The sequence below is a fragment of the Lolium perenne genome, chromosome 7 (assembly GCF_019359855.2).
Source record: "Lolium perenne isolate Kyuss_39 chromosome 7, Kyuss_2.0, whole genome shotgun sequence".
NCBI classification, from domain to species: Eukaryota; Viridiplantae; Streptophyta; class Magnoliopsida; order Poales; family Poaceae; genus Lolium; species Lolium perenne.
The window spans coordinates 95018356-95045839 of NC_067250.2; the positions used below are offsets into that span (position 1 = coordinate 95018356).

Here is a 27484-nt window from a genome sequence, read left to right on the forward strand (position 1 = left end):
TCCACAACTTTCGCCAGATTCTGTCGTTCTCTTCTTCCTCCTCGCAAGATTTAATTCCCATCTTTAAATCCCGCCACCGGCCACTCTCATCCGTTTGTTGGTTGATTGAGGAGGCTGGGTAGCTAGGGCCTGCAAATGGAGGAGGAGGAGGAGACAGGGAGGATGAGGGTGCAGCAGCACGTGACGGCGGCGGAGGGAGGAGGAAAGAAGGCGAAGAGGAAGCGGGGGAAGGTGGAGCTGAGGAGGATAGAGGACCGGACGAGCCGGCAGGTGCGATTCTCCAAGCGGCGGAGCGGGCTGTTCAAGAAGGCCTTCGAGCTCTCCGTGCTGTGTGACGTCGAGGTCGCGCTTGTCGTCTTCTCCCCCGCCGGCCGCCTCTACGAGTTCGTCTCCTCCAATACCAGGCATGTAGTTTCTACTTCCTACAATCTACTGCACATAAATTCTCTGTCTCTCTCGTTATTATTCTTGCACACGTCCGTGTGGTTTCTGGTGGTGGTAGTAGGTTTGCCTTTTTCGATTTTGCAATGGTGATCGATCTTGCTAGCTAGCTAGCGTCTGTTTTGATTTCACCAAGCAAGATTCGTCTAGAAAATCGCCGCTGGCCTCTGTCGACAGAATTTAGGCGCAGGAGTTTGAGGTGTAATCTCTCGAACTGAACGATCTGTGCATACTTGTCCGCGAACACCCTATGTAGCTGCCGATAGCCATTCCAAAAAAAAAAAAAATCTCTGATTTTATGTTGCATTTCATTATCAGACAAAAGATGCTATTATGTGCACAGTCTGTGCCAAAGAGTAGACGAGTTTTTTAATATTGCATTTGCATTTTCTTTTCGTATTGGAACACTTCCAAGCTTCTAATACTGCCAGCAACTAAATTTGCATGCTACCATGCTGTTGTAAGTTGTAATAGTGTCAGTGAACTTGTAATAGTATGCATGTCGCGGCAGGTATGGTGCTACCTGTATGACAATCTTGAATTAACACTGCATGCATGAAATATATATGTAACAACTTTGAACCACCATTGTGTACATTTATACCAAGTTGCTCACTTTGTGGAGATTGTCACAGATATGTATTGAGATTGCTAGCTCTTGTATTATTTGAAACTGATTATTCTTGTGGGATATAGTATGGATTGTGTTCTTGTTTGAAGATTATGTATATGCATGAAACATATATATATATGTGCAAATGCAAATTAAGGCATTTTGAACCACCAGTATTGTGCACATTTCTACATAGTTAACCCTGCTTCTATGAACACTATCAGACAAATATAGTTCTGATCGTGAGGTAGTCCTTGTTTTTGTTGAAAATGATTCTTCTTCTGCGAACAAGTGTGGATTATGTTTTTGCATGAAGTTTATATACATGCATGAAATATATATATACGAAAATTAAGGCATTTTGAATCAGCATTTGTGTACATTTCTACACAGTTACCACTCATTTTATGAACACTACCATACATATATGGTTATGTTTGTGAGATGTCCTTGTAATATAAACTGATTGTTCATTTTGTCCAAAGTAGTGCGCACATTGTATTCTTGTCTAAAGTTACTGGATTAGCTTTTAACCATCCAGACATAATTTATATTAACAAGTTTTAATTTTTTTGTAGTGTTGAGGAAATTTTTGGTCGATGTCGGGGCCTTTCCAACACGGTAATCGATCTAAATATTGACCCACGAGATTCTGGAGTTGATTACAATATGAAGGTGAGTGTATATGACAAGTTAATTGGAATTAACCAATTAATTTCTTGTCTAAGATTATGTCATCTACCAATTGAATGCATACATATCTACACTGTTGGGCGAATACGAGGCATATTGCACAAACGAGGAAACCATGCATATTTTGAAAAACCCATTCTCAATTTTTTTTAAAAAACTAATAAAATAAGAAATGGAGTAAGTTCAGATGTTACATCATCGCAGTGGTTTGTTTGTGCATTTTGCACTTAATTTTCTTCTTCTTTCAAGTAGAGTTGTTCGTATTTCACAGTGACTGTGTTTTGTTTTCCGATCTTCAGGTTATATATATTTGAAACTGATGGATCAATCCACACTACATTATGTGTATCAGCCATTAATATCTGAAATATTCATTTATGAATGTTGAATTTGAGATTAGGCACATCATGGTACTTAAGCACCTAAAAGATTAAGCGTTGAATTCTACCTGAATATTATCTGCGCTACACAATCTGATAAGACTCGGGCTGAATGTTGTGTCGAATAGGGGGAATACTCCTATATATGCGGGAGGCATACAAATGGTATGTTTTATTTGAGCCCACTTTCACCCTAGCTACCAAATATTTGTGGCATGTTTAGTTTGAGCCCGAGTTCAGACCACAGTGCGATGGATAGTTTAGTTATCCTAGCTGGCACGATGCATCCCGTGTAAGTTAAAGACGTTTATATGTATGGGTTGAAAGACTCCAGAATTAAAAAGCATCTCCAAGGACACCACCTATCTTTGGTCCGAATTTGTTTATAGTTGTCCGCCCGGACGCCGCCTTGCAACCAGCGGCGGCTCCTAACAGTAACTCCAGTCGCGTCCTCCAAACAGCGTTGGATTGAACGTTTGGAGGACGTCTCTGCTTCATGATGCGTGGTAATGTCGGTGGCAGGACGTGTCGTCGAACACCTTCACGCTCATATTGTCATCGCCTTCGTAGCAGAAGGTGAGCACGCAGCCAGCTTCGAGGTCGCGGGAGCGCGATAACTTTTCCCAGCCGGTGTAGAGGTATATATTGTCGCGCCCGTCGAAGAACACATCCACCGGCCACTAGCAAAATCCGCAGCGAGCCTCCCGCAGCTGCAACGCGGCTAGCTCGTTGCCAGCGATGAACTCGCAGAACTTGTCCGGCAGCCTCTGGATGCCGAGTGGGTCGTCATTGATCACAATGATGAACTCAGACTTCCACTCCTCAGAAGACGACGACGGCGCAGGCGACAACCACCGTGCAGGTGTTGTTGATCTAGCACGGCTGCCGCGGCCTTGGCGGCCACGCCCGTGACCTCGACCTTGCCCTCTATCATCCATGGAATGTCCCCAACTTCTAAGAGGGTGGCAGCTAGGGTTGGGGATTGCGGCGCAAGGGTTTCTGTGAGGGGCGGTGCGCGAGCACCCCTTTTTATGCGCCGGAGGGAGGCGAGGGAGCGGTGGCGCCCATTAACACCGAGAGCTAGGCGTGACCAGACGTGTCGCCACGCCTCTGGGGAAACTGCATCGTCGCTGCGCGCCATTAACTTCCGTCGTGAGGTAGGTGATGGTTGCGCGTCATTCATGTCTTAATAATGCGTCGGGCCCACCACTCCCCGCCTCGCTTTTTGCTCTATCTGGCGCGCCCGAAGCGTCCCTTGTGGAGCGGGGATGGCTTCGGGGCGTCGGACACCGTACTGGGCCGCACAGGGCGAAACGACTCTTTGGGGCCTGCTTTGAGGGACCCGACTGGAGATGCTCTAACGACATCTCCAGCGGGGTGACCCAAATGGTCTGTCCGAAACGGTCCGCTTGGATGGGCAGACAACGCGTGCACGCTCCAGTCGCGCGATGCAAACAGACCAACTCACACGGACCGACACATCTGTGTCTTAAATTTGGGCCGCTGATGCGTCGGGCCGGACAGTGAGCGCGTCCTCTCTTGTCCTCCCTTTGGCCAACCTAGGCCCTCCTGCCAGTGGAATGAAAGCCATAGAGAAGAATTCGGTCCCAAACCCTTGCCCGTTGTCTCCGCCGCCACCCCTAGGCAGCGTTGTCGTCTGCGCTTTCGGTTGATGTTGGCATCAGCAGTTCCCAGTGGCCCGTGGTTCCCAGCAAGTACACCAGCTTTTGCCGCCAACAACACCATCGGCAAACATTTCCGGCCGGCTGCTTGGTCGGCTGGCTCGGCGGCACGCTCACAACTTGCTCGTCCGGTCGTCAGAGCGAGTTTAAGGTATGAATCGTGTCCAAGCTTCTTCTCTACCGTTGCACCGGCTAGGGCATAGACGTTCAAGTCATCAAAAAGCATTGTCTTGCGCAGATGAGTAGCAAGGCAATCGAATTTTTCTACAAGAATGTCATCGATTCATCGTCGGACAAGGAGTCCGATGGTGAGACCGAACTCTTGTTTGCCGCTGCAAGCATGGCGCACGACCATTATATGCTGCCGAAGCACAGAGGTGGGTCGTTGGTGAAGCGCAAGGTCAACAAAGATCGAAATCGAGTCGGTGGACACGCTGGCCTTATGCGAGACTATTTCCACCATATCAATTCGGTGTACGACGCGAAGACATTCTGTCTCTGGTATCGGATGTCTAGAAAGTTATTTCTGGATATTCTTCATGGCGTGAGGATATATGATGACTACTTCGATGCCAAGCTCGATGCTACCGATTAGGGTTGCTTTTCCTCGTACCAAAAAAGTTCGGTTGTCGTTCGCTAGTTTGCCTACGGAGTACCTGGTGACCTTGTTGATAAGTACTTGCGCATGAGCGAGACCACTTGCATTGAAGCCATGTAGAGGTTTTGCAACGCTATTATTGCGGTGTTTGGCAATTTTATCTAAGAGAGCCAACCACTGAAGACATCAGCCGCCTTTTTTCCATCAAAGAAAAGAGGGGGTTTCCTAGTATGTTGGGAAGCATAGATTTCATGCATTGGCAGTGGAAGAACTGTCCTTTTCGTTGGCAAGGGATGTTCAAAGGGCATAAGGAGGGGTGCACGGTAATATTGGAGGCAGTTGCGTCGCGAGATCTCTGGATTTGGCACTCATTCTTTAGCATGGCAGGATCCAACAATGATATCAATGTCCTTCAATGCTCCTCGGTGTTTGGTAGGCTTGCAGAAGGTAATGCTCCTCGGATTTTCTATGAGATTGATGGTCATTCTTATGGTAAGGGTTATTATCTAGCTGATGGCACCTACCCTACATGGACAACCTTGGTGAAGACAATCTGTAACCTTGAAGATGAAAAATGCAAGAGGTTCACAAAAGAGCAAGAGGCAGCTTGAAATGATGTAGAGCGGGCATTTGGCGTGCTGCAATCACGTTGGGGAATTGTTCGACACCCTGTCAGAACATGGAGCGTCGAGAGAATGTGGGAGGTCATGATAGCATGTGTCATCATGCACAACATGATCGTTGAGGATGAGCGAGATGATAGCATCTATGACGATGACTGGAATTTCAGGGTGAGTTGGTTGAGCCACGGGCTGGGCCGATTCTTGTAATACTTCTTGCATATGCATAATACATTCGGGATCGGACCACCCATGACCGCCTTCAAGCCGATTTGATTGAACACATGTGGACTCGTGCGGGAAACTAACCTAGCTAGTCTGTTTCTATATTCAATTTGAGTTGAATTATTTGTAAAACTATGTGGTGTGTGATTGTGAACTATTCTTCTTTGAACAATATTTATTTTTCTACAATTTAAATTGACTTGTTACTTGGAAGGCAATGGCCAACTGGCCAGGCCTAGCCAAAGCCAGCGCGAACCGAATGGGTCGCGCTGATGTGCGTGTTGTCCTAGTAGGCTGGACAGGTACCACCAAACTGTACGCTGGCCAACCCAAACGGACAGAAACGGGCTATTTGGGTCAGCATTTTGGGTCGGCCCGTTGGAGATACCCTAAAATATGTTTGTGGCAAAGAAAAAATTGTTAAAATTCAAACTTTTTTCTCGAGAATACAACCTAAAAGATGAATTAGATATATAGAAGAAAGAGTAAAGAAGCACGGTACAACACCGCAAGCGTCCAGGTTATGCTGCTAACATAGGGTGGCAGCTCCCGAGCATAAGCCTATTCTCCTAACTGCCACCACAACTCCACCGGCTCCGAGAAGCCAAAACTATCGGTACGAAAGACATACTTAATTTGATGAACATAACTAAAAACATACTGAACATAACTAAATTTAACTAAAACATAACTAAACTCAACTAGGCGGCCTCCTAGTCGATGAAGATGTAGTTTTTTTGCCCAGATGATTATCTACTTCTACGACGGCGGAGAAGCGTGAGTTCACCCACCGGCGGCGTGCGCTCCTCCAAGAGGTGCTAGTACATCCGCTCCTCAGTTTGGGCATCCCAACGCAGGTCTGGAAGGCTCACGCTGCTGTGCATGAACCACGTTGGTAGCTCTGCCATGAAGAAGTTGTGGCCGGATCTCGTGCTCGCGCTCGAAGACATTGTCCCACTATGGTGAGTTGAAGTTTTTGCACGCTCGCTTCTTCGGCGTCATGTCTCATTGTCGGTGGCACCGAAACCCTGTTAGGTTTCATGTGCGACCCCAACAACATCTTCATGTATGATCGCCAAAGCTAGTCACATTGCTCCTCTCTTATGGGCCAGCGGTGGTGCTCATCGGCCGCTGATGACTCGGAGTTGTGGAAGCCTTAGCAGCGAGAGACACCTTCCCATTGGAAACTCGATGACGCCGCTGCACCGGAGTTGCATATGTGTGGTTCAAGCCGTGGGAGCCATCGTGGTGTCGTGAACAACCATTGCTAGAACTACTGTTGCGAGAGTTGTTGGCCCCATCATTCTCGTTCATCCAATTTACCATGGCGCAGAGGGGGCTACGATTTTCTTTCGTTCAATGGTGGCAGAAATGGACAGAAGAATACGAGGGTTGCGGCCGGGGTCCTTTTTTATTTGGCCCCCTTGGGGTAGGTGAGCGGTGGGAAAGCTGACAAAAGGGGCCCACGTGGACAGCATACATGTTGTGCCAGCCCCCAAATCCATCCCAAATATGCTTCTGAAATGGGGGCTGCTGTGTTGTCCACGGACCGCTGGCATCACATAAGGGACACCGTTTGGTGAGGGTGCTTCAAGATTATAGTACTCGATGGGGTCCGATGGGACGCCCCAATGAAGATGCTCTAAGATTCTTCCAAAGCTGGTCGGAAGCTATCTCTAGTTCAGAAGGAAGGATTTGCAAATCAAGTAATCAAGGGACCCATTTGTCGATGCATGAGATGTTTGTGCAACAACATGAGTCCCGTTAAAACTGGAAGCAATTGCCGCCTATTTTTATTTCGAAATGGAGGTTAAGACACCCGACATGTGCATCAAAATGAAGCACATTACTATTTTCTTACATTATTCGGCAAAAGATGACAAAGCAAATTGTCGAGACCGTGGGAACATGGTACCCACGACCGCAGTAAGTGTGAGCCGCCCCGCCAACCCAAGTACCGCACGAAGAGATAAAATGAGGCAACGTGTCATCCTTCGTTTGGCAATTGGTAGCTGAAAGGAACCAAGCGCTACCTGAAAGCCTCGACTGCACCAATGAGGCTAAACCCCGAGAGCGGGTTGTCACCAATGATAACGTCCCCGAGGGAAGGTGGCATCACCACCAGGACAAGTGGTATGAAAATCCTACGACGTCGGGTGCACTGACAACAAGAAATCCGGTGCTGACACGACGAGTCAAAAGGTGTCTTCCATGCAAGCTGACGGCGATCTTGCATGGCCATGTTTCCCTTCACACGTAGGTTTAAGCTCCCTCCCTTCTGGCAAGGGCCACGTCGTTTGGCGTGCGCCATCACATGAGCTTCGCATGACGTGTGGGGCATGTTTAGGGCACCTGACGTGCCTCCTTCGGGTATAAAAGGAGGAGAGAAGCTATCTTCTCGGACACTCAACCAGCCTATCCCGGCAAGTCAAGTTCATCATTGTAATCCAGCAAAGCCACCAATCAATTCAAACAAGCAGGACGTATGGCCTTTAGCTCGCTAGGGCGGCTTGAAACTGGGTAAAAATCGCTCATGTGATTTTCCGGATCGTCTTGCCACCCATATCGAACCAAAAGGGGGTGGTCTCGCCCCCGGTGTACGAGAACACCACTCGGGACATCTGGTGGATAGGTAGGGGCGCGGGCATTTTGGATCTTCTTCACTGTCGGTGTGAATGGCCCCATATAGGGCATCTAGAGTCGTGTGACCACGCGTTCTCAAACGCATCATGCTAGAGGTTGGCTGGGCACTCCACCTGTAGACACTTCAACCAATACCTTGCCACAAAGTCAGCCAGCACCACCAACAATCATACACCCACCCAGACATTGTGGCAAGTGTTCACATTCAAGGACCACTCACTCTTAGCGGAGCCTCTGCCAAAAGAGGTATGCGCCAACGCACCCGTGACGGAGCCACGACCGACGGCTAGAGGGGAGATCGCACGACCTCCATACGCTCAACCAGAGGAAATGCAAGAAACCAAATGGTAACTAGGTAGCACCCATCCTTCCTTGCTGCTCTGGGGCATGCATCTGCACTCTCCGGTTCGTCGAGTCAGTGGGGCAAGAATGATGAGCAGAACGACCAATTGAGAGCTCTCCACCTTGCTAGCAGTTGCGGGATGACAATTCCCCGAGTGGACATCCTCACACAACAACACTTCCCCCTCCCCACGGACCAGGGAGAGTAGCATACGAGGAGGAGGAGCGGGCGTCTACCCGTCTCTGCCTCACCCTCAGCAAGATGAACAGATCGGGGAAAGAATCAAACGTGGAGGTGGAGAAGGCATCTACCCACCTCCACCTCACCCTCAGCTAGTTGAACATCCACACCCGGCTCAACAGGACCAGCGGACGTGTCGCACACTAACGGCCGTGTGCAAGGTAACGCAACACAACAAAAGCTCGAGTGAGGAATGCCAACCGAGGAGGTGAGTCTTCGCTCTTGAACATCGTCCATGGCACCAGCGATGCTTGGGATGCTGCATAGACCTTGCCAGATTTCCCGCCACAAATGACAAGGAACGCACCCGATGGGTCGACCACATCACCAAGCTCATAGACTACGCCCACCAAGACCAAAAACATGCATGCTCACATGTCACTCCCTTTCCACCACCCGCTAGCGCCAACCCGGAGAGGCGCATCTCCACTTTATGGATCGATGGCTCATCGACGAGGGTCGTAGGGAGAGGGCTAGGATGAACACTACAACAGGTCATCCTAAGAACGCAAACAAAGACCAAAGTACCGCACCAATGATGATTTCATCGAGTTGTCTGACCCCATTCGAAACAGCATGCCATCACGATTCGGATGCCTTCCATAGTATCACCCCAGGAATGAGCCCGAGCCAAGAAACTTATACCGCGAGGATGGTTGTCTAGCCTTTACCCCGGAACAGCGGAGGGTTTTCTAGGTCACTAAGTTTAGACCTGACATACGTGTCATGTATGATGGATCCACAAGTCAGAGAGAATTCTTGCAGCTCTACTCCATCGCAATCGTTGCGACAGGTGGAGACGACAAATCTATGGACAACTGGGTTTTCTATGGCCTTGAAACCAAATGTGCGGATGTGACTAATGAAAAACCCAAGAAGCTCGGTCTGGTCAGACATGTGCAGTCAGTTAATTAACGCATTTCAAGGGGGATGCCAATGCAATGGCATGCCCCTCGACATGCACAACCTGGTGAAGAAGCCCAAAGAAAGGCTCTGAGAGTTCATCATGAGGTTTGATCAATTCACACACACACCAAAGAGATAAACAAAGGCAGTGAGCCCCTAATTGGCGGTTGAAAGGGAGCCAAATGCTATCGGGAAGTTCGACTACCCCAGCAAGGCTAACCCCCCCCCCCCCCCCCCCCAGAACAGAGTGTCACCACTCACCAGTAACAACCATCCTTGAGGGAAGGTGGCGTCACCCTCAAGATGCGTGGCAGGAAAGTCTTGCAGGCCATGCACATTAACAACAAACAACACAAAAGGCACCGTCAACGCAAGCTAATGAGCGACCTCGTATGGCCAGGTTTTTCTCAACATCGGTTTGAGTTCCTTGCCTTCTAGCAAGGGCGATGTTGTCTATCGTGCACCACAACGTCAGCTTCACGTGACCCGTCGGGTACGCGTGTAGGGAAGCCAACGTTGCAACAAAATGCTCCATTGGGCAGAAAAGGAGGAGGCGACCTACGAGGAAGGGAGGTTGGAAACCCTAGAGATTGATCTCTAAGAGAAGAATGTCTTCTCTCCTTAACTTGATCTTCCCGGAGTGAACTCGGCGAGCCTATCCGGCAAGTCGAGTTCTTCATTGTAATCCAGCAAAACCACCAATGAATTTAGATAAGCAGGATGTAGGGCCTTTAGCTCACAAGAGCAGCCTAAACCTAGGGGAAAATAGCTCGTGATTTTTTCCGTGTTGTGTGAGATTTTTCTGGTCGTCTTGCCGCCCCTTACCAAACCAAAAGGGGTGGTGTCACCCTTGATGTACTCGAACGCACCCCCGACACGAATAAAAAGATCAACCCGAAGCCACCTTAAAGCTATAAGATTAATGAAGGGGTGCCCATGATCAGGGCCAGGTGCCTTGATCTCACACCTACGCACACCATCTAAAGCTAGAGGCCTCAACCAACAACGATCCAGGAGCACAACCGGACTACGGACCCTTAGCGCGCACCGCACGCGCTTGCTCCTGAAGTTGCTGCCGTCTTCCACAAACCCATCTTCACGACAAGGGTTAATGCATTGACTTTTCCAGGCATGACGTCAACGCCATCATGATGTTAGACAATGCCACTTCCATGCATGCATCCATCCCAAGACCCCGCTGCACCAGACTACCAAGGCTCATCGTCTTTGGTGCGAAAGAAAAACACGCCGTGCGACCTAAACCCCTCTATCCAACAGAAGCTCTAAAACAATGCCCTCGGGAGAGACAGCTGAGCTGAGCTTCACCATCATCCGACCCGAGAGACCTAGATCTAGGGTTTCCCCAAGAGTAACCCAAGCGAGGAGACGAAAGTTGCAACATCGATGCCTTCATCAAGGAAAATGAATAAGCACGTCCGATCGCCCACCATTACCAGAGTTGGAACTCTGTTTCCATCGGCATCCACACCTTCCCAACTCGCAGCCGGCCACATCACCGCCTACTGACGCTAGCTCCCAACAAAGTCGTTGTTTGACCTGAGGTCTTGTCGATGAAAGATTTGGGAGGGTGCCCACACCCACGGCCCACGTCTCCGACCGCCATGGTCATCCCCCACACGCGACAATGACCAGTGGGTAAGGTTACAACCATCGCTTGTCCCGACCACCGCGATTAGATTCTTCCGTTGATTTTGCCCCATCGGCCCCAAGGAAGTCGACGTTGCCACTAGCCAACACCAGCGGTGACGACAGGGAGGGTCATTTGGGTGTTCTCTTGGCAGCTAGGGTTAGGAACCCTAACGTCGCCATGAGGAAACATCGATGTCCCCTTCTTTTCAATCATCGCCACAAGAACAACACCAATAGTATTGCGAGATGAGTAGCCAGAGGAGGCATGTGACTAATAGACATAAAATAATAGGCGACGTTAGATAAAAAGAGACCTAAAAGGAAGCTAATCAACATCAATGCAGGTGACGTACCATGAATCATGCGAAGGTATCTTAATGCCTTAAAGTTGGACATGTTGTATCACCTCTACATCACGGGAAGCACACGCCAGCGGGCGCGTGCACACGCAGATGAGAGAACGGTGTAGCAGCGCCGATCCTCTACCTCATGGTCTCCGATGATCCAACGGCAATAACAAGCACGTGAGCTAAAAAATACCGAATCGAGAGATGAGATAAGACGGAGAGGAAGTGCGGCCAGAAAGCACGGAGATAAAAAAAAGCAATGTCATAAATTTATGTGTGCAGCAAAGGATTAGAGACAAGAGAGCGAGCAGAAAACCTTTCAGCGCAAAGACCCATGGCGCAATTGGTCTAAGAGTGGACCACACACTGGGAGGAGCGGAGCTCACGCAGATACCCAAACTCTCTCATTGAGAGCATGTCTACCTGAATTTCATGAAGCGAGGGCCCGAGCGGGGGTGGGGGCTAGCATCCAACAACGCAAGGTAGGATACACTCTAGTGGGAAAGGCGCGCGGGGGGGGGGGGGGTGAATCTTGTGACACAACATGCAATGGGGTTGCAGCCAGGAGACATGGGCACCGAATGGCTTCACGTGTTTTCCTGGGAGACATGGATAGCCAAGTCGATGAAACATTCAGTAGCTCTTACTTACTCTAGTATATGAATAGGAGGAAAAGTAGATCAAGGGGAGGAGGAGAGGGGACGTGGAGGATCTAGTAGTGGGTAGGGCCTTAATATACCTATGGCCGTGGATTCGGTGATATGTGGCATTTTGTAGCCTTCGTAGGCCAACCAAATTGTCTTACTCGCATATGGCTTAATTTATTGTAAGTTGCATGTGATGGAAGGCACGTCACATCTGGCTTTTTCATAAAAGTTGTAGGTGAACCATATATACATGGCGGTTTTCTTTAACAAATTGTTTGTGGTTTATAGTTATTGCATAAGTTTTTCCCTATGGGCTTGCCATTTGGCATTGTCGGTGCATATTAAATCCTTGTGGAAAGTAAGACCAACTCATCACATATGAAAGCATTAAAGATTCATAGTAAATACCAAAGAGCTTCAAGGGAACCCATATGGGTTTTACTCAATCTACTTTATGAATACACATTATTAGTGTGCAAAATTCTTGTGGCATTTCCACCAAAAGTATGTATGGGCTATATCTACCTGGAGAAGTAAAAGGATAGCTATCACTTTTTCCATAAGGTACACTTGTTACACAATATAATTGCACTAGAGTTAAGCCTTTGCTTGGTAGTAGTATACTCGATTATTGCTAAGTGAAGATCAAAATACTAGATAAATGAAATAATAGCTTAAACATAAACAGACAATAAATGCATGACTAAGGAGAATGAGGATAGTGTCTTAGGCTTTGATTTCACTAGCACTAGCAAGGCAATCAGGATGAGATATTGTACCTACGTTATAGGTTTCCATGAATGTCATCATGTCTAATTATCTCATGTAAGTTGTGACATTCTTGGTATACACAGGCGCAAAATATCCTAAGGCCATAAGACCAGATCATGGAATTAAGCTCTATGAAGAATAAGCATTACTCATTACACGAAATATGCTCCTCATAGCAAGGCCTATCACTTCCAAGATCTGTCAATCCATACATACATATCTATCTAGCTACTATGTGTGTAGTCTCATTCAAAGGCTGGACTCCCGAACCTAATCTAGGGATTGAATGTCTACAATCACTATGATAAGTAATACCGAGAGCAAGAAAAACAAAGTAAAAAAGCACTGTGACCTATTAATGTTATACCATATGTCAACCTAGAACCGAGATAATTAATCACTCAAGCATATATAGATCATTCAAGAACACAAATTATAGAGAGATAATACATTGAAGTCAATTGCATGCAAAGTGTTACAAAACAAATAGCAAAGGAGAATGATGGGAAAGTTACTAATTCGATTCTAAAAAATAGATAATAGATATGGGATTTCTACTCAAATTGTCCCCGTGAGGGAAATGTAGTGGTAGAAATGAAAAAGGCCTATGTCTGCAAACCCTAGGGAATCCATCGGAATTCTGCTTCATTTGTTTCTTTTAACTTAATTTGATCACGAGGTTGAGGTATCGGTGACATGGGTATGCGTAATTGGGCCTACGGTTTGTGTCACCCTGGTGCGTATTGTAAAGAAGCCCGTGATGATGGAAGCCGAACCCCACAAGATGAAGCTTGCCAAATAAGGAAAGGCCCACTACGGAGCCGACATATTTCTAGTAAGGCAAGAAACATATGTAAACCGATCCGAGTTGGACTCTGAGACCTAGCCTCCAAAATAAAGGCTAGGAGGAGCCATCGGGAGATCATGAAATCTTTGTTGTAAACCCTAGCTTGTTCTAGTTTACGGCGCTTTAGCCTCATAATCAATCTGTCGGATAAGCCTTGTTTGTCTGACCAATCGACAAAACCACCAACGCACCACCTTTCCCCGAAACCCTAAGTCCATATACATGGACATTGCCGAGGTCATCCCTCGTCAATCGGGGTTGTATTCTTGGACATGCTTTGTGTCTCCTCAAAACTAGAGTTGGATACCTCATACATGATGAATATAAAGACCTCTTCCCTCTCCATCTTCGATCTCTTCACATTTTTTATTCAATGATAAGTAGGCCGAGAACAACATCCACTACATTCTTTATCTTACCACAAATCCAAGGAAGCAAACTACATCCAAGTGTGAGAATTTCCTTGCCGTAACATACCTTTGAACTGGAAGTGTGTCCTTGTGTCTTTTTTTTGTTTTTGTATTTCGGTTGGCACATCTGGGCAACACCTTCTTAGCGCCCTTGCTGCTACTTTTCTCATTAAGTTGCTCTCTCCTTTTAGAGGTGGGGAGCTTTGACCAAAGTGATGGTGGAGTCGTAATTATAAGATCCATAACCTCCAAAAGTTAGATATTCTATTTGCATATTGCAGACACATAAAATGAAGTGTGCCATGGTGATGTATCGAATGTTCATGTCTTCTACAAATTGTTCTCAAGTTGCATCCATTTATTGTGCTATGTCTATGGGAATTGCAGTTTACAACTTAAACAAGAAAATAATAAAAGTAACTAGTAAAAATAAATACCACGCAATGTTGATCATCACAAGTATACACATCAACCTAATAACCTTCAAATGGGATAATTAGCCAAAGTGTATTCAATCTCATGATAAATTGACATTATTAATTTTCATGCGACTCTATTGTCACTTCATGTAGCTACGGTCGCACCCCATTGTAATTTGGAAATATCTCACTTCCTCAATTGATAGGACTAAAACACTAAGGATTCTGAATAAGTATACTCCAAACTATAATAAACTGAAGTATTAAAAAATAAAAAGTACTTCATATAAGAATTAATTGATTTCTTGAATGCCAGTGGCTTCACAAGTACTGATTTAGAGTTTGTTGTCCTCAATCTAATACACATGATGCGGCTTCGCAAATAATGTTACCTCCCAAGATAACTGCAACCTCGAACCAACAATCAATCAAATACTAATTGCATTACACACAATTTAAGTACTTATAACCATCATGGAACTCATGATGATGATGAATGGTCTTAATGGAGTAGGAGCGATGGAGGCATCAATCTTGATGTAGATGGTGGCACTAACATCATTGTGATGTTGACATGGATGAAAGCGGTATGGTCAACTAGTGGGCGACGAATAGGTGACTAAAATATTTTCCTATCTTTTCCAATTTTTAGTCTTTGACAAGAAACAAGGTTTCCTAGGTGTGCAATTAGATGAAACCATATAGGTCAAGCATACACAAAGCAAGTAAACAAGATACACGTAAGTAAATGATAGAAAAAACTGCAATGGAGACATGAGGATACAATCTGGTACTTCCTTAGTTTCGAGGAGAAGTACGTCCGCTGGAGAGGTGTGGCGACATGAAGCCCACCAATGCCACAAAGGCTCACCTTATTCTCCTCATGGTCACGCCACAACGGAGATCACATGATCCACTGGTTGTGGCCTTGAAGGTGGTGTTTGAAACCTTTAAAAACAAGTTTGGGGCAATCTCCACAACTCAATTGGAGGCTCCCGACGTGACCAAGAAGTTATATGCCATGATGATTGAGCTTCACAGATGACCACTTTTGTATAGGGTTCTAAAGAACCCAAGAGTAACAAGATCCATGAGGGATTGCAAGGGGAATCAAATTTTCCTTTGGTGAATCAATATATCTAGAACTCCTATACCAAATCTCAAAGTCTCAAGGAGTTTGAAGCACTTGGGAGAGGGATCTAGGAGTTTGATCTTGGGAATCAATGGAGGGGAGTGTGGAATTCGTGCACCTTCCCAATGGGGAAGATGGCCATATATAGGCTCTCCCGCATTTGAACGTTACACATAGCCCGCGTCTAGTAGGACCAGATCTTGGTTCGACTAGGTGACTATGGGGAACATGCAATGTCCGGACTTAGGTCGGACCCTATCCATACTAGTTTGAGAATGGAGGTTAAAATAGCCACAAAATGAAGGGAAAAGGAGGTTCATTAGGCTCTTTTGTGGGTTGATTCCATTATTTCTTTCTAACACGGACCCGCTCTTAATAGTACGGGTTTCCTAGAAAGCAAATAAAAAGCATCGGGAATCCGCTCTTTTCTCGTAATGCTTTGAGGGGTCTCTAACCCTCTTGCTCATTCTTGGAATGTACCTATCATACTCAAGAAAATGGTTAGTCCGGAAAATGTGTTTTCATTAACACCAATACACTTAAAGAGGGAAATGCACTTTTAATGGCCTCGGTGGCTCTCTTTTTCATCGTCCTCCTTGGTCCTCTAATCAAGGAGTTAGATGGCTCTTAGGTAGATAATATAGGCACAACTTCCAGTGATTATAGAAATGATGAGGTGGAGAATGGTGTGTGCTTCATTAATTACGCCAAACTAACATAAATACAAAGCCAACTATATGCTTCAGTGATCCTCCTCCACTCCTTTGACAAGCCAATATTTGTACTAAACTCAACCAAAAGATGAGTACAAATGAACTCATAAAATGTTCACATGTCAAATACATAAACTCGGTAATTGTGCATGTAATGTATAAAAAGATTGGTAATTGTGCATGTAATGTATAAAAAGATTACAATATAACATAATATGAAGAGCCTTATTGCGAGAATATGCAACACTAAGTTCCCATGTGCACTTTTGATGCATCAAATGCTTAGTTCGAAAATACCACGGTGTTAGAGATAAAGGATGTCCTAGCTGAAGGCATTTCTTAGTTTGAAAAAATGGCCCGACATCATCGCTCACTTGATCCCTAACGATTTGACAAACTATCTCACTTACTTTTCCATGAAAGATGTGCCTTGCTCTATAGTGGGATGCTGAATCGATGGACAATGTGCTCAGATATGAACTAGATCACCTCTTTGTGGGTCATGTTCCTCAGAGGTACTTCTTTAGACCATTTAGTGAAGGGAAAATTTGCTGCAGGACACCGTTATTTTTTGGCATTTGCTCAAACACACCGTCCGATTGTGTCTTTGCTAGGTACCATTACAATTTTGTGACACATTTGCCAGAACACACCACCTGACTAAAAACGGAAAGGTTTGCACTTTTACGTGGAATGGCTGGTTTTGAAGACAAAGGGCAAAACTTTCCGTTTTCAGCCAGGTGGTGTGTTCTGGAAAATGTGTCACAAAATTGTAATGGTACCTGGCAAAGACACAATCGAGCGGTGAGTTTCAGCAAATGCCAGAAGATAACAGTGTCCTATAGCAAATTTTTCCTTTAGTGAAGTAGTCAGTCACCGCCAATACAAACCAATGCCCTTTTGATATATCCGGGTGTTTCATGGCAATGCAGTCAACCCGCCAACCCCGTAATAGCCACAATTTTATAATTGGATTTAGCAATGAAGTTGGCACTGACTAAGTATCACTAAACTTCTGGCAGGCTTTGAACCCCTTAGCACATCACTAAAGGAACCGGTGAAGCCTATGGATCTTATTGTGCCAGTTGCCAGTTGTTGTGGACCTTCTATGCTTCTACTACCAAATGCGAGCCACCAAATCATAAAAACCTTCACCCTTTAGCCAGCCTAGTGTGAATTTGAATAGAGGGTGATCATCAATATGTGAAGTAGTTTCGGCATCAAGAAACAGTGTTGGCACGATAAGAACCACTCTAGTGCCCAAACTAACATAATTGTGAACTTGTGCACCTGATCCGTGCTCATGTGGACCTGGTCAAGAGTTTCATGTGTGGGGTTTTCCAACAAAATCGCCAAAAGCATATGGCCATTTGACTGATGGAATTTTCTTGTTTCTTTATTTTATATAAGATGACTAGCATCTCCACTAATCATGCAAGTTGAGATGTTCTTCATATGATGCCATTAACTAGACCTTATGGATATTATCATCGATTCAATAGCAAAAATTACAGAGTTGGATGGAGGGACATTCCCTTGGATTATTATTTTACTATGAAGATCGAGGAAGTTGCACTTATAACCTCTTATTGGTAAGTTCAGGGTTCAGAGTCTAGAAATAAAATGGAAGGACCTGTCTGAATATTTCATTTCAGAAGTTGCCACATCTAGCTACCAAAATGTGTTCTTTGCAAGCTAGAAAGAATTCTTGTGTTTTCTTTTGGATAGGGGAGCTTTTAAAGTCTGGACAATGATCCAAAGGGAAGAGGGCCAAAATCCTAGGACATCCCGAAATGCCATGCGTCTTACGAGGCAACACCTAGGCCACCATAAACCGAACTCATCCTCGTGACCTTTCCCTCCCCATTGTCTCTCCCTTCGGTTGATCTGATCAGCCAATTTGCAAACTTCTCCACGGATGTTCTCACTATTTCCTCTCCATTGGTAGCACCCAATTGCATTGTCTAGTGTTGGCTGAAGGTGACTCGAGAGCAAGCACTATCTCAGCAAAAGCCTCCTCTACCTTTCACCTCCTGTAGAGGCAGTTGCTCTTCTGTCCCCAGAAGACCACTCACTTCGCACTGCGGAGGGCAACTCATCTACGATGGCGACTACTTGTCCTGACCCCCCCCCCCCCCCCCGCCCTCCCCGGTGTCTAGCAACATCTCTCTCTGATTCTACCATCGGTCACCCTCCTTGGTAGATACAAGTGCAACCATTCTTTTCTCCGCCTCCTTGCTCATGCGGTATTCTAGGATCCTTAAAGTGGGCTCATACACTTCCCTTCCCCACCAACATTGTTTGTTCCTCGTCTTTATTTGACATCTTCTTCCTTGGGCTTGCAATCCATTCCTTTTTGCTATATAGATGCCACATCTACCCTTTGTGGTGTTATGTGTTCAGCCCAGATGAGCACCTTACTTATTCCCTTTGTTATTAGTTCTCACAGTAGCTTCTTCATGTGCTTTCCTACTTTCCCTTGTTTGCTGCCCTTGTGCAACAGTGTGTTATCTCCATCAAATGTCTTTATTTTTCTTTCTTTTCTCCACTTTACATGATCCTATAAAGACGGGTTAGTGAGGCATTGGGGTCATCATGGCAGTATTCCCTCCGCCTAGGCGTTGTCCCTGTGGAGGGCAACTGGAGAACTTCAACAAGAGTAGCTACCATGTGTTCCTCTTTGAATGGCTCATTATGGGTTGACGAGACCTTAGATTCGTACTTCTTGGATCTTCTCGTTCTCATGTTGTGGTTCTCCCTTCTTTGAGCGCCCCACCCCTAGAGTTTGAGCGGGGGACATCGACAAGAGATGCAACTAGATGGCTAGGTCCGGCTAGTTTGATGGAGAGTAGCAATGTTGGATCTCCTAGCGCAAAATCGGCAAGTGAGGCCTCTTGGCGGTGTTACATATGAGCGTTTTGGAAGCATGCTTTCTATCGGTGGGATACCCAGGGGTAGGCCAAGACGGCAAGACAAGGAAACAACCCAACCTACACATGACAATTTTCTGAACCGCATCAAGACCTACCCCACATGGATGGACTGTCACCCAGACTTTAGGTTCCCTAAGAATCATCGGCTAGCCATTTGACTTATCATCAATACGGTGTTACTATAGCGCATCAGTACAAGCACATAATGTTAGGAGTTTTCACTTGGCTCACTATGCCTTAACTCGGGTGTTACTTCATGTAATTAACACTAGTAACTCCCCACTCAGCCATTATTGTAAATTGGACATGCTATCCTATACAAAGCACATACCAGGATCCTATTAGAGAGGCCTCCATGGAAACTGGAGAGCCTCATAGACTCTCTCACGATCTCACGCACACTCGCATATTCGCGGGCCCTTGTAATCCTCAAGATAAACCTAATCAAGATCAGACCAGCATGAGTAGGGTGTTACCTCCAACAAGAGGACATGAACCTGGGTACATCACGTGTTATCCCATACCCTGATGCCCTTTTGTTGCCTTGCCTCACAGATCCTCTCTCTAAGCCATCCCCTATGCCTAATATCGGGAAAACACCAAGGCACTTTCATTATGGAAGTAAGGGTAGGCCTTAGCATTTCTCTTCTTTCTTTGCACTGTTGTTTAGTACGTTGTTATTTTCGATAGCCCTCTATGGTTGGGTTGCTTCTTTCTCATGTTGTGGTTCTCCCTCCTTTGAGGCTTCCTCCTCCCAAAGTGTGAGCGGGGCACATCGACAAGAACTGCAATTAGATAGCCAGGTCCAAATGGTTTGATGAAAACTAGCAATGTTGGATCCCTCAGTGCAAATTTGGCAAGTATGCCTCTTGCCGTGTTACATCTGAGCGCTTTGGAGGCATGCTTTTTGTCGGTGGGATACCTTGGGGTAGGCCAGTCAAAGAAACAACCCAGCCCTACACATGATGATTATGTGAATCGCATAAGACCTAATCCTCCACCTAGATGGACTGGCACCCGAACTTCAAATTCTCGGAGAATCATTGGCTAAACAGTGAAGTTATCATCAATACGGTAATACTACACCGCATCAATACAAGCGTTACTCCTGAACATAAAGTCAGGATGTGGACAGAGGTGAGGGCCTAACCTGAGGTAGAAGGAGGCTGCAGGGAGGAACTCCCTCTTAGGGTTACAGAGATAGAAGCACCTTATATAGGTCAAGAATGGGTTGGGCCAGATGGGCCACAACAGATAACAAGAAGACAGCCCAATAGATACACCAACAGTTATCCAACACTCCCCCTCAAGATGGGTGATAAATGTCAATCATCCCCATCTTGGCACAGGCAAGATTACACTCATTTGATCCTAGCCCTTTTGTTAAACAGTCTGCCACTTGTTGTCCTGATCTCACATAAGCCAATGAGATAATCCCTGCATCAATCTTTTCATTAATAAAGAATATGTCTATCTCCACATGTTTAGTTCGCTCATGTTGGACAGGGTTGTTTGCTATGTTTATGGTAGATATATTATCACACCACACTTTCAAGCTTCCTTGCCTTAAAATCTTCAGCTCTCTTAGAAGGTTTCGTACCCACAACATTTCACCCAGGCCCTGTGATATAGCTCTGTACTCTGCTTTGGCTGTTGATTTCGAGACAACAGATTGTTTCTTACTTCTCCATGACACCAAATTTCCTCCAATAAAAACACAATACCCTGAGGTGGATCTTCGATCATCTAAGCAGCTAGCCCAGTCTGCATCACAATATCCATCTACATTTAGGTGTCCATTACCTTTAAACCACAATCCTTTTCCGGGGGTGCCCTTCAAGTATCTCAAGATTCTTTGAGCTGCTTCCAAGTGTCCATCCATCGGGTCATGCATATAGCGACCCACTCACTCACTGCAAATGATATATTTGGTCTCGTGTGGCATAAGTATATTAGTCTTCCAACAAGTCTTTGATATTTCTCCTTGTCTATGGGTTCTCCAGACTCTGTTGTGATTTTATTATTTTGGTCAGTAGGTGTTGAAGCCACTCGGCACCCTAGCATGCCCATATCATCTAAGAGATCCAATGTATACTTTCTTTGAGATAGTGATATCCCTTTTGATGATCTTGCAACTTCTATTCCAAGGAAGTATTTAAGTTTTCCCAAATATTTCACCTCAAAGGCTTGACTCAAGCATCCTTTCAGTTTTGCGATTTCCACATCATCATCTCCCGTGATAATAATATCATCAACATACACAGCAAGGATAGTGAATTTCTGCTCAGAATGTCTGTAAAATAAGGTATGGTCTCCATTGCATTGACCATATCTCATGTCACACACCACTTGTCTAAACCTGTCTAAACCAGGCCCGTGGAGATTGTTTGAGACCATATAGAGATTTCTTCAGTCTACATACCTTCCCTTTAGTTTCAGGTCTGACAAATCCTGGTGGCATCTCCATATACACCTCCTCTTGAAGATCACCATGAAGAAATGCATTTTTGAAATCAAGTTGATGCAAGGGCCATTCGAAATTTGTTGCATAAGAGATCAATATTCTGACAGTGCTCATTTTTTCCACTGGTGCAAATGTCTCATCATAGTCAATGCCATAAGTCTGACTATATCCTCTTGCCACAAGTTCATCAAAGCCTCTAATTCTTCCATCATTGCATTGCACCATCTCGGGTCCAACCTGGCCGCCTTCCAATCCTTAGGAACAGATACAGTTTGCAGCGAAGCAACAAAAGCCCGAAAAGAGGGTGACAATGCCTCGTAAGAAATATAATTTCCTACGTCATAGTCATCATAAATAAGTCGGTTTGGGGGCCCAACTTTCCTTATCCCTTTCCTTATTGCAATTGGCAAGTCTAGGCTATTATTGGACTCAGTATGAGATTGATTCTCCTCAGTAGAATCTACACTTGTGCTTCCTTGATTTTCAGGTCCAATGGGTTGCTCCCCCTGCCATGGTCTTGTTGCTCCTCTAGTGCATCTACTTGTTCCCTTTGTACTTGTTTTCTAGAGTACACAAGTGGAATGTGCAGCCATCTTTGTGGTGGTATGGGTCTAGGTGGTGTAGGTGTACCAGGAATTGCAGGAATCTCTGCAACAATAGGAATTTGTTGATGTTGCTGTTGGTCACCATCTTGCTGCTCTTGATCACCATCTTGCTGTTTCTCCCCCTCTTGAGCATCACCAAGATGGTCAAGCCCCTGGAACAAGCCACTAAGATCACTCTCACCGTCATAAAATGGTTCTGACTCGCGAAACGTAACATCCATGCTTACAAATGTCCTCCTGTCAGTGGGACTCCAACACTAGCTTGTAACCCTTCTGTCTGGAGGAATAGCCAATAAAGATACATTTGATAGCCCGATGATCTAGCTTGCCAACAGATGTCCTGTGATCCCTTACAAAACATGTACAGCCAAAGAGTTTGGGTGGTACAACAAAGTCATTGTTATTTAGAAGGAGTTGGCAAGGAGACTGCATACCTAGAATCTTTGAAGGCATTCTGTTGATCAAATACGTAGCAGTCATAACTGCCTCACTCCATAAGAATTTGGGAACATTCATGGTAAACATAAGAGATCGAGCCACTTCAAGAATGTGCCTATTCTTCCGCTCAGCAACTCCATTCTGGGGAGGAGTGTCGGGACATGAAGTCTGGTGCAGTATACCTTGCGAAGATAAGAAAGCAGCAAAAGGTTTGTCGATATATTCAGTACCATTATCAGTTCTGATCACTTGCACCTCAACGTTGAATTGGTTTTTCGCATAGGCACAAAAACTCTGAAAACAAGTGAACACTTCATCTTTGTGACGCATAAGATAAATCCAAGTGATTCTGGAATAGCAGTCAATAAAAGTCACAAAGTACTTCATGCCACTTACTGACACAACAGGGACACGTCCATACATCAGAGTGCACTAACACAAATGGGGATACATTTCTGATCCCTCTACTAACATAAGAGATTCTCGTATGCTTAGCATATTCACAGGCATCACAATATAATTTGGTTTTGTCCACTCCATCCATTACATCAGGAAAAACTCGAAACATTTTATCAAACGCCATGTGGCCCATTCGACAATGATGAATTAGTGCCATACTTTCCCTTCCTCCAACAATCGCAGCAAGCACAGAACTAGCATCATGCCTCATCTTGTCACGATCTATGTGCCAAAGACCTCTATGCCTGGTTGCAGTCCCAATCTTCTTGCTGTTCTCCCTTTCCTGAATTAAACACATATATCTATCAACTATTATTCGGTAGTCCTGCTGATCAATCAAGGCACTTAGAGATAGCAGATTTACTGGAAAAGCGGGAACATGTAGAACTGATGACAATTTTATGTTGGGTGTACATTGCACCGACCCCTCCCCTTTCATAGATTGTGTTGTGCCATCTGCTGTTTGGATAGTGCCTCTATGTGTGGGAGGATATTGAGTATATGAGTCAAACTCACTAATATTCCCAGTAACATGTTTGAATGCTCCAGAATCAAGAATCCAATCTGAATTAGCATTTTTTTTTGAAAGGAATACTGTAGGGGAATCCCCTACAATGATTTTGTTTTTTAAATAATAAGAACCCAAATTCGCATCCCTGGGGACTTGAACCTGGGTGGCTGGGTTGTACATCCACTTCCCTAACCAAGTGAGCTAGGCTCACTTCTTTGTAGACATAGTGAGCAAAGTTTCCAAAGGTTGCTTCATTTTGTCCTTCTTCCTTTGATTGTCCCTGAGAGGTACTGATAGTTGGCTCTAAAGCTGCTGCTATATGTGCCTTGGGTGATATATCGTGTTGCTGTCCACCACCCCTGCCGTACTTTTGTCTATATGGTTGTCCACCACCTCTGCCATACTGATGTCCATATGGCTGTCCACCACCTCTGCCATACTGTTGTCCACCACCTCTTCCATAGTGTTGTCAATATGGCTGTCCACCACCTCTGTCATCAACTCTTCCTCTGTAGTTTCCTTTGCCATGTGTGTATCCTCCTCTCCCTCTACTGGGTGTAGCAAAGGAGGTATACTGATGCTTCAAGTGTCCCTTCTGTCCACAAGTATAGCAGTCTCTCATATCTTGTCTCTCGGTTGTGTAGAAAGTCGGATGAGGGACAGATCGCTTCCCTTTGTCATATTCAGACGCACTTTCTCTATGGACATAGCTGCAATGGCTTCTCTCACGCAATGGCTTCTTTTTTTTTTTGAAAGAAGGGGTAGTGGTTTGATGCAGTAAAGCAGCCCTTCTCCCTCAAAATCTTGATTAAGACCTTTCAAAAACTTCATGACTCGCCGACGTTCAAGCCAGCTTGCAGCAGAACTCACACATTCCCCATGGGAAAGTTCCATAGGATCAACATGATCTAAATCTCCCCAAAGATGTTGCAACTCAGCCACATATGCCATCACAGTTTTGTTTCCTTGTTGCAAGTCATGCACTTTATCCTCAATCTCAGCAATCAACATAATGTTCCCCTTTCCAGAATAGAGATTTGATACGGTGTCCCATACCTCTGAAGCTTTTGTGAGTGCCTCTACAGAAGCAACAATGTTAGGAACCAAAGAGTTAAGCAACCATGGCACAATCAGAGAATTTATGGCATTCCACTTTTTCCATTCTGGACTGGTCTTGTCTGCTGGTTCTGCAGCTTCACCACTCACACGTTCATCCAGCCCTTTCGAGTTCAAAATCAACAGCGCCCTCCTTGACCACCGGAGATAGTTGGCCACTCCTTCCAACTTGATTTCATTCGCCGGCAGCTCAAGTTTCAGACCGATGTCGGTATGGGGAACAATTGCTCCCCCTCCAGCAGATCCTCCTCCATCTCCTTTGGTAGTGATAAGTTCTGCTAGCTTCTCCAGAGCCTTGGCCAAATCCCCGTTGTCCCCCATGCTTGACGTCAACCTAACCTCTCAGAAACACCAAAGGGCTTACTCACAGGATGCCCTCTTCGTCACCTTACTTGTCACTGCTTTCCCCTCCTTGCCGCCGCAGCAGCCTGCTCCCTTCCTCCTCCTCCCAACCACCACAGCAGCCTACTCCCTTCCTCTTCCTCTTCCTCCTAGCTGCCACAGCAGACTAGGCTTCCAGATCAGCAGTCCTTCTCGTCGTTGTCCTCATTGTCCCTTGCTCTGATACCATGTGGACAGAGCTGAGGGCCTAACCTGAGGTAGAAGGAGGCTGCAGGGAGGAACTCTCTCTTAGGGTTACAGAGATAGAAGCACCTTATATAGGTCAGGAATGGGCTGGGCCAGATGGGCCACAACAGAGAATAAGAAGACAGCCCAACACAGGAGATACCACTTGGCCCATTATGCCTTAACTCGGGTGTTACTTCATATAATTAACACTAGTAACTCCCACTCAGCCATTATTGTAAACCGGACATGCTAGCCTATATAAAGAACAGACAAGGAGCCCCAATAGAAACCAGAGAGGCTCATGGACTCTCTCATGAGCCCACACACACACTCGCATATTCATGCACCCCTTGTAATCCTTGAGATACATATAATCAAGATCAGACAAGCACGAGTAAGGTGTTACCTTCACCGAGAGGGCTCGAACCTAGGTACATCATGTGTCACCCCATACCCGGATGCCCTCTGTCGCCTTGCCTCACGAATCCTCTCTCTAGGCCATCCCCCTATGTCTGGCTTCAATGGACCGACCATGAAAGACCATGAGTGTGTCGACTGTGCCATGTGATGACATAAATATGGCTTTGTTCCTTGCTTCCACTAAGAGTCCTAGATTCAGTTTCTAGATTTAACTGTAAAAATGTTTCCAGATTTAAGCCACCTGATCAGGGAAGAAAATTCCTCTTTGAATACAGAGCATGTATTACGCCATTGACTGTTGTGAGCCAGAATCTTTGAGTAAACCAGAATTTGTTTCAAAGTAAATTCTACATTGTAATTCGGCAAATGGACAGAGTTGAAACCTGGGGTAGCCTAGATGCTAGTAAAAGTTGGTAACCATGGGATCAATGTTTTGTTCCAATCTACAAAGCCGAACTGTCTTATATGGAGTATAATGCATGTATGGCTGAATCAACCTTGTAGAAGCATCCAGATCACATGTTCTGAACACCTAATCATATTTTGCTTAACGGATTACCCTTCTAATTTCTTCTTTGCACAGCTTGATCTGAATAAGCAGTCAGTTCCAGACGCAGTATCTGAGTTAAATCACTTTGCTGAATGGTAATTAACTAATTATCACACATACACCTCAGTTGACACTCTGTCTAAGATGATATAATCTGTATTACACTGCCAAGTTTCAGGTCCCTGGAGTTAGATGTCAACGAGATGAGCATGCCTGAACTAAGGAAATTTGAGGAAATTGTTACTGAAACTTTGGCAGTTATTAAGGTTGGCTAATGTTTTTTATATCCATATCATTATATGCTAACTATATGAAGTGGGGTTGCATTATAATTTTATTGAAATGTTTATCCATGCATTATACGTGTATATATAATTATATATACAGGAAAATTGAGAGTTGCTCCATTTTGTGCTTACAGAGCAAACTGATGACGAAGATGGCTGAGTTCACCCAAACCGAGGTTAGTTTGAACAAATTGATCCAAAGTTCAAGAAAGGATATAAGAAATTAACCTCACATTCGAAGAGATTATACTGTGCATATTTCACAAGATATCAGAATCTGGGACTGGGAAAATCATCAATACATATATGAATGCTTTGAGTGTTCTCTGACCATCATTCTCTATTCTTTATACGTTCATGAACAAAATTCTAGAGAAATCCGCGGAAGACAGGACAGAATAATTTGGGCTCACAGTCAGAAAATGAGTGAGAATGTGAGGAGATGCTGGAGGCGATGGGAGGTATACGACTATATCTAGCAACAAGTTCACAGCTCCAACAAAACGTCCAAACCTGCGGTGTTCGCCATCCGGTTTACCTAGCTGGGCTTCATGCTTACTAATTGGAGAGATGTTCTCTTCCATTATCTACAGAAATTGCCGATTGTATTTTCCAGCGAACCAACACGGACTCTGCTATTTATTGTGAAAAAGAATCAAGAACTTCAAACCCAAGTATCGTCTTGTATCTAAAACTGGTTAATTTGGGTTCATGTGCCTGCATGTGTAGGCCTTCTTTAATTTACTTGTTGATGGCGGAAAACTAGCAGTCAGATTGAGAATGCAATGTGATTTTGCTTACTACCTTGTTA

At 45.2% G+C, this 27484-nt stretch overlaps 1 protein-coding gene across 5 annotated transcripts; it reads left to right on the forward strand.

Annotated features, from left to right (window-relative positions):
• LOC127316601 (MADS-box transcription factor 51) lies at nucleotides 1-27473 on the forward strand. Of its 5 annotated transcripts, none has more exons than XR_011749603.1 (7): nucleotides 1-404; nucleotides 1633-1729; nucleotides 17823-17912; nucleotides 26420-26481; nucleotides 26559-26652; nucleotides 26808-26953; nucleotides 27005-27473. XR_011749603.1 is itself a non-coding variant. In XM_051347043.2 (7 exons), exons 1-7 carry the CDS (start codon nucleotides 136-138, stop codon nucleotides 27101-27103), a joined length of 711 nt encoding a protein of 236 aa, XP_051203003.1. In that variant the 5' UTR covers nucleotides 12-135; the 3' UTR covers nucleotides 27104-27473. The 5 variants fall into 5 exon arrangements, 4 of the variants coding, with proteins under 4 accessions (XP_051203003.1, XP_051203004.1, XP_051203005.1 ...); XM_051347043.2 differs by having other exon boundaries at nucleotides 12-404; nucleotides 26808-26849; nucleotides 27047-27473; XM_051347044.2 differs by having other exon boundaries at nucleotides 14-404; nucleotides 26565-26652; nucleotides 26808-26849; nucleotides 27047-27473.
• The last annotated feature ends 11 nt before the right edge of the window (nucleotides 27474-27484 follow it).